Here is a 14,855-nt window from a genome sequence, read left to right on the forward strand (position 1 = left end):
TCCATAATGAACACTGGATAGTAAAAACAGGCATATGTATCAAAATTGATTTTGGTTCATTATACTCTAAGATATCAAATACATGTTTACATCTTTTTTTTTTCTCACAGTTTAAAGCTGCAATATACGCTATCCAATAATTTTGTTTGTTTGTAGTTAAGCATAAAGCAACATAATGGATTATATGTGCATTGATAACTACGAGTATCGAAACATGGGTTCTATCGTTATATTGCCCCCAATGGCACAGTGGCATGTCTGCGGACTTACACACTAAAAACCAGTTTTCGATACCCGCGATGGGCAGAGCACAGATAGCCCATTGTGTAGCTTTGTGCATAATTCTAAACAAACAATCTATCGTTATAAGTCCGCTGACACACCGCTATGCCACTGAGGAAACAGTGCATTTTGCTCTGTGTCTAATAATAACGAACAACGTTTCGTGATTTTTTTTTAGCCGTGTTCTCTTCTGTTGAATTTCATCAACAACTTTATTTGTCCCCGAAGTATAGTGATAACTTTACGGACTTACAATAATAAAATATATGGTTCGTTGTCCAGCAATAAACACAGCAAATAGCCCACAATGGCTTTGTTCGAAAACCAACCAACAAACAATTCAGTACAGCTCTCTTTCAAGCGTTTCTACTATATCACAAATAATAAACCACCCAACTGTAAACTAGCCCGAGAAAAAACTAATATGTGCATTGTGATTCCGAATATTTAATGAAATGATGCTGTATACATACGTAATTGAAATCGCAGTTAGTTGTTATTGCCTTTTAACTGCAACTCTTCTCCCCTAGATTTTCTGACTTCTTCCATTGGTCTTTTCAGAATGCCATTTCTTCTAAAACTCCTCTGTTATTTTCTACATTCATGAATAATTAATAATACTCTTTCCATATTTTCTTATTGTTCTTTTCATCAACTTTAATGCAATCCCGTTTGTCCTTTATGATGTTTATTTCTCATTTTAGTATTCGCGCCCGAGTCGCGCCAAACATGCTCGCCTTCCCAGCCGTAGGGGCGTTATAATGTGACGGTCAATCCCACTTTTCGTTGGTAAAAGAGTAGCCCAAGAGTTGGCGGTGGGTGGTGATGACTAGCTGCCTTCCCTCTAGTCTTACACTGCTAAATTAGGGACGGCTAGCACAGATAGCCCTCGAGTAGCTTTGTGCGAAATTCAAAAACAAACAAACATTTTAGTATTTACAGATTTTATACTGCTCTTTCCAGAATTCACTATTTGATTTAGCAACTGCTTTCATCTTGCATTCTTCACAACTATTCCTATATGTTTCATTATTATTTGTCATTTCTTTACTTCTATTCCCTTTCAGTTATTATTAAATATTACTGTCACAGGACACTATCATTATGTACTTCTTTATCAGTTTCGAAGATGTTCTGAAGGTTTGAATTTTGCCTCTAAGATACAATTTTCTCATTTAGAAGCACTTATTACAATTTGTGAAAGTGTATGAGATCTCATGTTTCAGTTTCAGCAGTTATTGAGCAAAACTATCAGAAAAGAATAGAAAACAAATATTTTTTCTAGATATTTTGAAGCAAAACGGTTATTCAAAAAATGTTTTAGAAATATACTGTTACAAATATATATATTAATATATATGTATGATATGTATGTATATGAAGTCGCAGAAGCTAGGATAACGTTTTCTTAAATTCAGGATTTCGATGGAAAGTTGTCTACGTTTTTCTTCTCCTGTGATATTTTATTGAAATTTAAAGATAAGAGCTGTTCTTTATAAAAATTGAATGCTGTTTATCAAACTGACCCCCCGCTGGTACAGTGGCAATTCTACGGATTTACAACGCTAAAAACAGGGGTACGATTCCCCTCGGTGGGCTCAGCAGATAGCCCGATGTGGCTTTGCTATAAGGAAAAACACACACACGCACACTTATCAAACTAGTTGTAAATACTGAACTTTTAAAAACACGGGAAATTAGACAACAACAGGGGGCAAAATATGCCACAAAAAGGAAAAGTTTGGAATTTGCTTTAGCTGAATATGTTTCTTTAGTACATTATATTAGTGATTTTAAGAATTAGGAGATTTTAGACACAGAGCAAAATCATACTTACATGGAATTTTTGGAAGGATAACATGTAGAAAATGCAGGTCGATACTTCCTTGTTCAAGCTGAACTTCTTTATTATTGATCAACCCACTAGATAGCATTATTTAAATATGACTATCCCGTAACAGTTTCTCAGAATCTTGGAAATGATTGTCGATTGTAGTAAAAATTCAGGCTCTAGTTATTCTTTTCGCTAGTGTAATTTGAACTTTATATTCAATTGCTAATTTCACCATTACATAAATAACTTGTATTATTCAGTTATTTAGGAATACTCATGTATTTCCCCTGAATTTGGCATGATAATGTTTCACATGTAGTTAATAAACTTGCTTTCAGCCCGATGTGAAAAGATTATATAGTGCGATGTTCATTCATAGTTTATGCAAACACGAATTTACTTCTGTAATATACCCCGTAGAGTGATGTTTTACCCATTCCAAGAAATTATAGAGATTTGTACAAGTGGAGTATTTATCTGTTGTGTTTGTGTGTGTGTGAAAGGATTATTGATATAGTTAACCTAAGGATTGTGGGATACCGCACTAGGATCCCGTTCTGATTTGAAATTATTATAATGGCACGGTAAATTGTGGCTTTAGTGTCACATAGGCTACGCATTAGCTGATCAGTTCCACATAAAAGAAAACAATGAGTTAGAAAACTGTAACCAGTATGATGCTTACACAAGACAACTTCTTCTTTGTGATCTTTAGGGAAAATAGATGGTCAAACAACAACAATTTGTTTAATTTGGAAAAGCTTGTTATGAATATTTTCATTCCAGATTGGCTGCCAACTGGTGCATAGCTGTGCCCTGATTAAAGGATCATAGTTCATACGTGAAACAGTCATGACTGTGACAAAGTTAAAGAAGACAGACATAACTGCGATGTAAGTAGTCTGACTCCCATGAAAAGGCGAAGTATCCATAATAACTGAATAGAAACAGAAGACAAAGGAAAGTAGCCAGTCATTTCTGAATATCGACAAGAGGAGGGTAAGAACTCATGTAAAGGGATTACAAAGCTAGTACAGGGCTAAGGGAAGCTATAGAAATAGTACAGTTAGTGTACTACTCAGTTTCTACGTGATCCAAGGTAAGAGAAATTGCATACAACTTGGCAGTAAACACATAAAATATATAGATGATCGTGTGAATAGCAACTAGTTCATAACAAACCATAATAGAAAGAACTGGCATTTGAATTTAAACTACCTGGAAAGACGGAAACAAAAGAATGGTTCAAAAGATGTTTGGCAAAGAGACGTTGGTACTTCCAATCAGGTATATCTGTCCTATTTAGATGACCCGAAGAAAGATCACAAATGGGGATGATAACAAGTCATTGTGGGATGAAAATGAGACTCAATAACGTTATCTACTTATAAACCAAATTCAGTCAGCTTTGCCTGGATATAAAGCTTAAAGGAAAAACGGCAGAACACCTATTCTCAAAAAGAACAGCCTACCAAAGAATAAGAACACAACCTTAGGTGGAATGTTGTTATAAGGATTGAAGTTTGGTAAAACAAATCAAAGAAAGTTGTAAATGTTTGAAGTGAAGAGAGGTTCATGAGACTGAATCTGGGCTGGTGATGTACAGAAAACCTCCATGCAGTCAAATTCCCAGAGAATTGTTATTCTTGTGAAGAACTGCACTGATTATTGTCATTCCTGTGGAGAACTATAATGCGACCCCGAAAGAACCATAGCCCCATAATACAGCTTGGAAAATATGAGGTACAAAAAATCTTTAGTGCAAAACATTGATTCTCTTCTCACGAAGTGAAAGAGAGGACACAGAGGATTTTCAGTACCCAGATAAACTTTGTATGAAGATGCTTGATGTGAGGAATAAAAGTCAGCTTGTGGTCCAACAGAAGTCTCAAGAACTTTGTTTCAGGAACCAAAGAAAGAATACTACCACCAAGAAGGAGCTCATAATAAGGTTCTAAACACTGTTTGTGGCAAAAGTGAATGCATACTATTTAAAAGGAAGAGAAGGGAAAACTGTTTGCTGTTCTCCACTCTAACAAGAGAGAGTAGTCTGAAGTTTCTGCTCAGTAAACCACATGTTCAATGACGGACAAAAAATGTGGAATCATCAACAAAGAGGCCATTTGCAACAGTAGGAGAAAACTTAGTAATAACATTAATTCTTTATACTGAAAAGTTTACACCAAGATATCATCCTTAGAGCATCTAAAGTCCTATGTGAAAGACCAGGACAGGGTCGAACCCACGCAAACTTGGAATCGCCTATCAAATAAAAGTTGGCAAATGGCCACACAACTCACAGGAGTGGTGGTCCCACAAAATGTCAAACTTCAACGTTGTGTCGTAAGCCTTCTTAAGAGCAAAGAAAATAGAAACAAGATGTTTCTATGAGACTTCTGTTCAAGGTTTCTAAACAAAATCAGGCAGTCCACAATTAAGCACTCTCGATGAAAACCACATTGGGTGGACTAAAAGAGGTTGTTTGGTTCCTTGGATCAAACAAGACGTGTATTAGTCACCCTCTACAAAACATTACAAAAACAGCAATTAGACGATAATTAAAAGAAATCTTGGGATCGTTCCCTGGTTTTGAAAAGGGGAGAAAAATGGCCTTGAACCAGGCATCCAGAACACATTCTTCTGCCAAATGTTGCCATAATGAAAGTAATCAAGCCCAACCAATGTACTGCCAATCAATGAAGAGCAAGATGAAGTTCCACCAGCGTAAATGGGCGATTATAATCATAGAGATGATCTGCGGAAAATGAAAGTGGTGACTCTAGGTCTGAAACTTAATGGCCAGAAAGGCAAAGGAAGAGACATAACTGCTGAGAAAATGGAAAAAGCACTCCATAAGAGTATCAACGATGTTCTATACATCTTTCTAGCTATTGGAGAGCAAGATGGAAAGTGGATAAGAAGCATACATTCCATTATCTTCCAAATCCTGTCCCACAGGCCTTTGGAACTAGTAGTAAAGGAGATGGTGATAATAAATGTAATTCCAGATTCCTTTTGGCTTTGGCATCTGATCAGCCAGGCACAAGCATAAGCATACTGGAAGGCAATGTGGTAGGAAAAAGTGGAATGCCTCTAAAAGATATCCAAGGCCCGTTTCTGAGCTTTCTGTGCCTGCTGCTAAGCAGGAGACCACCATAGACGAGGATACTGTCAGAAGTGTGTCGAGGTTTTAGGGAAAGAATGAACAGTATCTTGAATTATACAATCAATTACTACCTCCATGCAGTCATTAATAGATGGGAGACTAAAAACAGCAGGATCAAGTTCCGAGAGTGTGAACAGAGAAATTCAGTCTGCTCGAACTTTCTCTGTGGCATACGGGTCAGGTGGGAAAATGATCACTGACCCGTAAGTAAATGAACCAATACTGTGATCTGAGAGCATACACTCCACAGAATGATCCCTCCCATCAATACCCCATATGAGATCATGTTCAAAAATCTTCAAACAGCAAAAAAGGAGACAACTGTTCTATAAGAGTATTAACACTTGATTTATCATAACTCTCTTCTAGTGACAGGTACACACAGCGATGGTATGACCCATGGAAACACAGATGGCTACAGCCTGCAGGGACATATCAAGTGACACGGACAAGATGGTACATGCTAGTCAACTGGCAACTCCAAACCTTCATGAACTCGATCACCACACACACTCTCATTCCTGTACAAGAGAAACTGCTGAAAGGTGACAGTAACAGGCCAACCGAATGCTTCTTTGAGATGATAGGTATCAATCAAGGCCTTAGTGCCATCCGAATTAAAACAAAATCCTCGACAGTTCCCTTATGGCTTAGTGGCCATTTTTAGTTAGGAGGAGGAGAACTGAGCAGAGAACGCTTTTGTTTTCCTTTAGTAAAAATAGGGCTATCAACTTGATGTATTTGATGATTGGGCAGATCTCCATCGAGAGAAGAAGACTCCAGTGATTGATGACATGACCCAATAATGGTTCTGCATCTCAAGGTTAAAGAAGATGGACCCAAGCAGTGACTAAAAGAAATGGTTGGGACAAATGTAGACTTGTCAACTCTTACATTCATAGAGGGCAAAAGATCTGACATGGTGAAAGACCATTCAAATCACAGAAAGACCTGTTTGTACTCTGACAACAGCAGTAACATGGAGTGCATCATTATAATTCTGAGATGTAACTGGGGGCATTTACAGGCTTCAGGATAAGAGTTTTTGTTTGCAGTATGTATACATTGCACCTTTTTCCTACACTAGCCTAGGGCAAGAACGAAAGTATAATGGATGTGATCTACAACTGATACAGTGAGGGTCTTTTCCACAACAACCATAAGTCAAAGTACAATGACAAGATGACTTAAGTGTCTAAAATCCGTGACACAGAAAACACCAGATTGGATTAGAAATATAAAGCCATACCTTACAGTTCAGATAACCTGCCTTAACAGTGGCAGAAAACCTGACAATGTGGATATTAGACTTAGAACTCTGACAGGTTGCAGTATCCCATCTGTTGAAAATGTTGAAATGTACCTGAAATTTCTTGGCTGGAGAAACCAGCAAGGATCTTAGACTTAAGAATTTTCTTTAAATCCCTCTCAACTACAATTCCTCATAAGATATTCAAAGTAACATGGGGAGTAACCTCAATAGGTATGTCCTCAATTTCAAAAGTTCACTATGGTGCAATGTAGATGTTTCTACCAATATGACCCAAGAGTGCAACTTCTTGACTGGCTTTGGAGAGCTAACAAACCCTTATGGATGTAAAAGGAATACATTTCCCCAGTTAAAGAATGAAAAATTACTTTATGTGATGGTTTTCATGTCTGTCATCGAAACTTTAATGTTTTTATCAATGACATAATCATCTAGCCCCCAGTGGCTGAACGGTATGTCTACAGACTTACAACGCTAAAAACCGGGGTTTCGATACCTGTGGTTGAGGGAGCACAGATAGCCCATTGTGTAGCTTTGTGCTTAATTCAAAACAACAACAAAATAATCATCTTTCCTAAATAATTCTCAACAGTATCCTTCAAATCAGCAAAACTAATTATTAATTCATGCAAAAACATAAGAAAAAACTCACTAGTAATAAAAGTAATCATATTACTGGCAAAGTAATAGTGTTGTGAATAAGATCCTCGGCAGTTCTTGTATTTAAAAAAGTTTTTATTTTGAAGCATACTCAGATGCATTTTTTTCATTTACTATTAACAATTTCTTCTGATAACATGAAATATATTTGTTTAACATCATGGGTGGTTATTTTAAAAATCAACATGAAAATCATTGTTGTTGTTGTTTCGAATTAAACACAAAGCCACACAATGGGCTAGTTGTACCCTACCCACCACGGGTTTTTAGCGTTGTAAGTCCGCAGACATACCGCTGAGCCACTGGGGGCATGAAAAAAATCAATCTTCATGTCATTAATATGGTACCAAATTTTCTCATATGTAAACAACTATATTATGTTTTTCTATTGGAAATTTTGTTTTTGAATTTTGTGCGAAGTCACACGACAGTCATCTGCACTAATCGTTCTTAATTTAGCAGTGTAAGACTAGAGGAAAAGCAGATAGTGATCACCACCCACTGCAAACTCTTTTACCAATAAACAGTTAGATTGAGCATCATGTGATAATGCCTCCACAACTGAAAGGGCGAGCATGTTTGGTGTTATGGGAATTCGAACTTGTAACCCTCAAATTATGAGTCAAGCACCCTAACCACCTGGTCATCCATTGGAAGTGCTATTTGATGATGTGATTTGCTAGTAATTTATTTGAATGTTTAAAATTGTGGTTTTTGTACACAGAATAAAGTAATTATTAACAATCACTTTTAATAATGTTGTTTTACATAGTTGTATTAACCTAAATTAAATATATTACTTACAGTCAGTAGTTATTTCTGTTGAAAGCAAGCTACCTAAGCCAAACTAAGAATCAACTTGGTTAATGGATGTAGCTCGTTAAATATGTTTTGTGCTTTTGCTTATCAATATTAGAATGCATTTTGTAATCATGTTAAACATAGTTTGGCCACAAGCTCAATTGTATATTAAATGTTTCACCTATTGAAAATTTCAAGTTGTTTGGTTAACTTTGGAGATATGGATTAGTCCTAATTACATGTAAGCAGTATACTACTACTAAAACAATATTTATTATAAAAATAATAAAAATTAAGAAATAAAATTACATAAATATTTAAATTTCTAGCCAATACTATCAATGATAGCATTAACAAAGAAATACTTGAGTATACTTTGTTTATGCAATACAAACACTAGCTATTGGTTTCAAGTATCATTGTAGGTTTAAAGTCGGTTGAACATCAGTATAATCATGACCATGCCAAACTTTCCACCATCCTCTCTGAAAGTCTTGTGGCCAATGAAAAAACAATACACAGTTCTGAAAATGTACCTTTACAGGAGAGTGGTATCTGAGATAAATTACCAATATGTTACTCTAGGTATGGAGCCACGCAGCATGAAATTATCAAAAGTACAGTCTATGAACACTTCTTCAACTGCATTTTAAAAATTAATGTGAATAAAACTACTTATCCACAAACAAGATAAGTTAGTAAAACATTTACTTCTATAATAAGTAAGCTTAATTTGTCAAATTTGTATTTATTTCTTTATACTTTTTTGTACAGAAATATTTAACATCAAGTGTATGCTTCATTGTTTACTTCACTGGAAGTGTTTAGTTCTACTTCTCCAAGAAAAGTTAAATGTTTCATATTTAATCCTCTAATGATACATTCATGATTCCTAAAGATTTATTCCCTTTAACTATTTCTCTTTGTAATTAATTATGTATACTTGTTTTTCTCACAACACTAGTAGCTAAGATTAGTTGACACAGTTACAATAACTTGATAAATACATCAAAATTCCACGTCTTTTCATTTAGGATTAAATAAATGTGGATGGGTGTATATTCTCATCCTCTGTTGTAGTTGCAATTTTCTGATAACTCTAGAATTTACCAGCGAGATCTGTCTTCAATGCCTTTTTAAACAGTTTTCTAAACTATTTATGCACCAAACTGTTATGGGTCCAGAAATCACAAAATTTAAACAAAAATGCCATCAATAATTTAATTAACACCATTAATTACCACTGGGCTCCAATTAAAATTTTACTTTGAAAGACTTATTTTAAGCAGTTTTTGATTATTTATTGAAATAAAGTGTTGTAGCAGGCAAATACATAGAGTTACTCAATATTATGCAGTATGTGGACTCTATCAAAATTGAATCTTATACAAACAATAATTTGAAGATTAAGAACAAAAAAAAAAAAAGACATTTTGGGCACACTGTATTGTAGCTAAGTTTCAAAGCTCTATGTATAGAACCTACTTAAAGCAGGTTTGCTTATGATTCCAAGTACGTTTGGGCATCTGTTTTTTTTATCTCATATCTTCGTTGATTTATTATCATTGTTTTGTATTATGTTCATGATCCACATTATACCAGTTTTCTGTTCAGTTTTGTGATTGTAATCTTAACTCATCTTCCTTGTCTTTAAATGATCAAAACGTTCTTAATCATATCTAAACAACATTTTGTAGTCACAGTTAACCTGAGAGTCCTTGCATGCATCTCAAGACAGGTGGTATGGGCATTAAAACTTTTATTAAAATAAAGTAGAGAACAATGTTTTGACCTTCTTAAGTCATTTTCAGATTAACAAGGAGTTTGCAATGGCAACAGTCAGATGCTATTTTTTTTTGTTATTTTAAAGTTCAGTTTTATCTTTCACAATCTCTTAACTCAATCTTAAGAAAAAAAAATGAAACCATAACACAATTTTTATTGATTTGCTATTTACTTACAGTTGGAATGCTATAACTATATTTACTTTGTAATTACTCAAAAGCATAGACAGGAAAGATAAAATCCCAAAAGCCCTTTAAAGTGACATATGATAAATACAAAAAATTATTTAATTTATGTAGTGCATTATGGTGTATAAAAGGCATTTAATAATAGTAGTAAATTACCTTATCACACCAAATTTATTTTACTTCAGAATCTTTCCACTAAAAAACAAACTAAGATTTGTACTGTCAGTTATAGTCTGTATTTTAGTGGAATGCTTTCGAAGAAGCTGCAAATAAAAATGGTGAGATCAAATTAAAGAAAAAAATAAACATGTTGTTAAAAGGTAATTTACAAATATTATTAACATACAAAAAGTTATAGAAGCTACTTGTATGTTACACAATAGTATTATTTTATTGATAATTGTTGTAAACTTGCTAATTCAAGTTGATATAAATCTTAAGTTTTGTTAACCTCTAACTATGCCTTTTTCAAATTTCAAAGTATTACAGGAAGATAAGAGCTTTAGTCACATTTAATGAAATTATACAACTAAACAGTGTCTTGAATATTTCAAGTCAGGAGCCCCATAACACTTGTTATCCCAGTAGCATAAACATCACAAACACTAAATAATCAGAGTTGTTAAAAAATCACTTGCAAGTCATTAAAATTTGAACAATGTTTATAAAGAGTGCTGTAATCAAAATATTGTTTTAAATATTTTGATCAATATAGAAAGTTTACACTTGGCTTCTTTACCAAATTTTCAGAAATATCAAAACTTTATACAAGCTAATACAAATTTTCTTTCAGATAAGTATGTTTTTAAACTTTCAAAATTTTCAGTATGCTTTTCAAAACAGACTAACAAAGAACAAAAATATTATGATATTTCAATGTTGCTCCAACACTCAATACGGAATTTCAACAATAGCTTACAGTTTTTCATTGGTATTAAGATCAGTTCATTTTTCATCAACAACTGTACTAAATCTGATTAGAAGATGCATATAATTTAGTGTTTTAATAAAGATAATGTTTAATACAATTCAAAGTACACCAATGTTTCATTGATAAAAACTAACAGCTTGAAATATTCAACATCAATCAGGCTTATTTGCAAATATGATCATCACAAACTTTTGTGCAACACCACTACCTCTTTATTCAAGTAAACCCAACACTGTCAACAAAACTACATTTTGTTCATCACTGATTTCTCAAGTTTTGAAATGTTTAACAAATAGGCACATCTAGTGTACACATTCTATCAATCTAAACAAATGTTTATAGCACTATTTACCCAATTATTTGTAGATTTTGCAATGATTTATTATTTTTGTCAGAAATGTTCACAATAAAAAGCATAGCTGACTTTTTTTTACTCCTACTAAAGAAATTACTTTTATTATCAGAGCTACAAAATTCATAAATGTAAAAAACTAAGTATAATCTACAAATATCTCTAAAACTGCTACAAATGCCTCATTTTATTTTAATGGTAATAGTACTAGAGAAAACAAGTTATCTGAAGTGAAAAGTTCTGGCTACCTTTCAATTTAAACATACCAATGTACACTAGTGAAATGTTAATCAATCAATATTTATTTCAATTCTTTAATTGTTCAGAATATATTTTATATGTTTTAAATATCACAAAAACTTTTCAAACATGTTTGAAGTTACCACCAAGTCAATCGTGCATTTTATTAGTTTTACTTTAAAAATTTTGCTAAATTAAAAAAAAATTCAATTTTAAAACAACTAAAATAAAATGCATTTTTATAATGTAAATTAAAGATACTAATACTTAATTTACAAAAACATGCAACTTTTGTGCCTGTTATTATTATTATTGAAGATACAGGTTTGATCTGTAATTTACTATGCCATAGTGAGTTCTATTTTCTTACCACTTATAAACAGAGGAAGTGTTATATGTACATCTAGTGCATTTATAAATAATTAAACACAAGATTTCAAAAAAAAACAAATATTTTAATTGTAGAGCTGTCAGAATGCACTGTTTCAGATGTAAATTTTTGGGCAATGAGATAACTGGCCTTTTATAGAGGCAAAGAAGACATGTACTATTGAGGTTTAGGATAGTAATTCTTTTGGTTCTGAATTTACCTCTGAAAAAGACCTTTGTGAACCCGTTCTTTACTTACACAAGAACTGTATAGAAATGAAATCTGTAATTAGCATGCACATCCATCTGACCTTGGTTTCTGATCATTTGTCAACTTTATTTGGTCTGGAAATTCATTATACAATTCTACTTCTGTCTCTTGAGCCAAAGCATTCTTTGCAACAGTCTGAAATGCTTGTTCCACATTGATAGCTTCTTTGGCACTTGTCTCAAAATAAGGAATGTTATTCTTACTCTGACACCAGCCTTGAGCTCTTTTAGTGGAGACCTAGATATTGATAACTCATACCAGTATTATAAAAGTTAAATATAACACCACATACTATTTCAAAAAGAAATTTCTACATGCCATTTTTTATATATCCAGCATTTAAAGTGTAATGTTGTCATCCAAAACTTTAAAATCAAAACAATTTTTATGAAACATAATTTAAATCTTGGCCTTTGACAAACTTAATTGCAAGCTGAAACACTTTGTCTAAATCTATCACTATAATTAAAAACAAATTAAGAATTTAGTTTCCAAATAATTATTTTACATGCCAAAAGCTTTTTCATCTATACATATAAAAGAAATGTAACAAAATACCTCAACTAATAACCTTCTTCCTCTTCTTCAGAATTTTACCATTAAGGTCATTCAAGGTTATATTCTTCAAACTTGTACTAAGATGCATTATATCCTAAAAATGTCTTTCTAAAATCTTTCCACAACAACCATTACAAGCATAAATTCAGACGAGATAAACATGCTAAAAGTATTAATTATGAAATAGCAGCAACTAGTAAATAGGTGTGTTTAAAGTACTGCTCAAATGACAAATACCAATATGATGGTTTCACTGTCAATACTGGTTGCTATTTTTTATCTGTCTGCATAGAGTATATTTATAAATTAGTCTCTTGCCTTCAGCCATTGAAAGACATTTCCTCTCACCTGGTGTAAAGGATGACACTCATCTGAAAACCATTTGACATAATACATAGTAGCAAACCAGACATCCTTTTCCCACTTTCAATACAACAAGACTAGAGTAAACTGTTATTCAACTAAAATACTGTACTATTATTTAAATGATTTGAGAGAAGCTGTAATGTTAATGCTTTTGTGCTACCTTCCCTAGGGAATGTTTTTCTTATTACTCAACCTTTTGGAGACTTCAAAGCTACAATAAACTGCTTATCCAAAATTCTGACCTATCTTCTTGAATCTAGAATTATATAAAAGTCTTTGCTATAGTCAGATTTCAATCATTTGTGGCAGAATTCCACGCATACGAAATGAATATATTTATGCCTATAACCCTTATTCTAGAGGACCGATTTGGTAAGTTCTGGTTTAATATGTTTTATTTATTATTAGTTACTATTCTGCCATTGACATTTTTTGTGCAATGCATATTAATAAAATTTCTAAAGAACATGGTCTTTAATAATCTCTGTGACACCGTTAGAAGGTAGCTCCATAACACCTCTTTCATGCTGTTAACAATCATTTTTCTACACTTCCCCCTTTCTGAATTATTCAACTTTCAGTGTGCTTCTGAATTGCAGTGTAAATATTGCGTCAATTTATCCACAAGTATCTACATGTTACTATCTCATTCACACCTATTATTATGGTGATGATAATAAAAGTTCAGATAATTCAGGATGTGTTACTTCTCACCATGTGTATGAAGGACTAATCTATTCATAATATCACAGAATAGTTTAAAAATTCATCTTGTAATAAGAAGTACAAAATATTCACTTACAACTATGCTGTGACATCACCATTTATGATGCAATAATAATTTTAAAGCATAGTTTCATTTTAGTATACAAAGAGAGCTTAAGACTTCATGTAAACAGTTAGCTACTTGTATGTAAGGAAAAATTTCACATTAGTTTTTTATGTAACAATAACTGATGAAATACAAAATTTATTTTTATAATATATTCAAGACCGATATCATCACATCTGTTGACTTGCATTCAAAAGTTTATTGAACTAGTATTTTAAGAATTTATGTAAATACATTTAGTATCAAATTGTACCTCGTAATTCAAATTGTAGTATTGTACATTATTTAAATTCTTAATTTAAACAAAAATATTAAAAAACACCTATACATCAATTTTTGTGTGTCATGTGGTATGATGACACTGGTTCAAATTATATATTTGTGATGTCAAAATACAAAGTATATAATTTTTTACAAATTAGGAACTCAAATTACCAATATTTACAAGCTAGAATATAAAATAAGAATCTCTTGTTCTGTTTGCTGAGATATTTGCTCATATACTGAAATAAACAGAGTGGTCCCATCTATAATGTAAATAACCAATCAAAAACTCAGAATGTCCTTCTAGTGGGTTTTTTTTTTTATATCCATTTTCAAGTATTGTGACATCAACTTGTTCTTTTGATTAAGGCTTCAAGTTGGTAAGTTAAGTCTTTAGTCTTCTCAAAATTTCATATTTTTGTCAAGTAATTAACATAAAACTACTAAAATATAGTTGTGATTGCTAAATATACAAAAATAAGTTTTTTTATAATTAAATGATGTTGATGCAATAGTTATCTTGGTTATTTTTTAACATTTATAATCCCTCATATTTGTTTACTGCAATCTGATAAGTCATTTGAATTGAAACCTTTCAGGCCTACTTCAGTTACTAGAAGAATTTGAAGAAATGTTATAACTAAATTTACCCTGTTTATGTGCATTTATTTTGATACAGAAAAGGC

The 14,855-nt window shown here is 32.7% G+C and overlaps 1 protein-coding gene across 4 annotated transcripts in view; it reads right to left on the reverse strand.

Moving 5' to 3' along the window:
- Positions 1-9,932: 9,932 nt before the first annotated feature.
- Positions 9,933-14,855, reverse strand: part of LOC143253142 (ras-related protein rab7) — a 40,714-nt gene continuing 35,791 nt past the window's right edge. For all 4 annotated transcript variants that reach the window (XM_076506479.1, XM_076506481.1, XM_076506480.1 and 1 more), the window contains one exon: positions 9,933-12,386. In XM_076506479.1, coding sequence (XP_076362594.1) covers positions 12,168-12,386 — 219 coding nt within the window. In that variant the 3' untranslated portion in view covers positions 9,933-12,167. The remainder of the gene's footprint in view (positions 12,387-14,855) is intronic.

Source organism: Tachypleus tridentatus, chromosome 6, assembly GCF_004210375.1.
Source record: "Tachypleus tridentatus isolate NWPU-2018 chromosome 6, ASM421037v1, whole genome shotgun sequence".
In the NCBI taxonomy this organism is placed as follows: domain Eukaryota; kingdom Metazoa; phylum Arthropoda; class Merostomata; order Xiphosura; family Limulidae; genus Tachypleus; species Tachypleus tridentatus.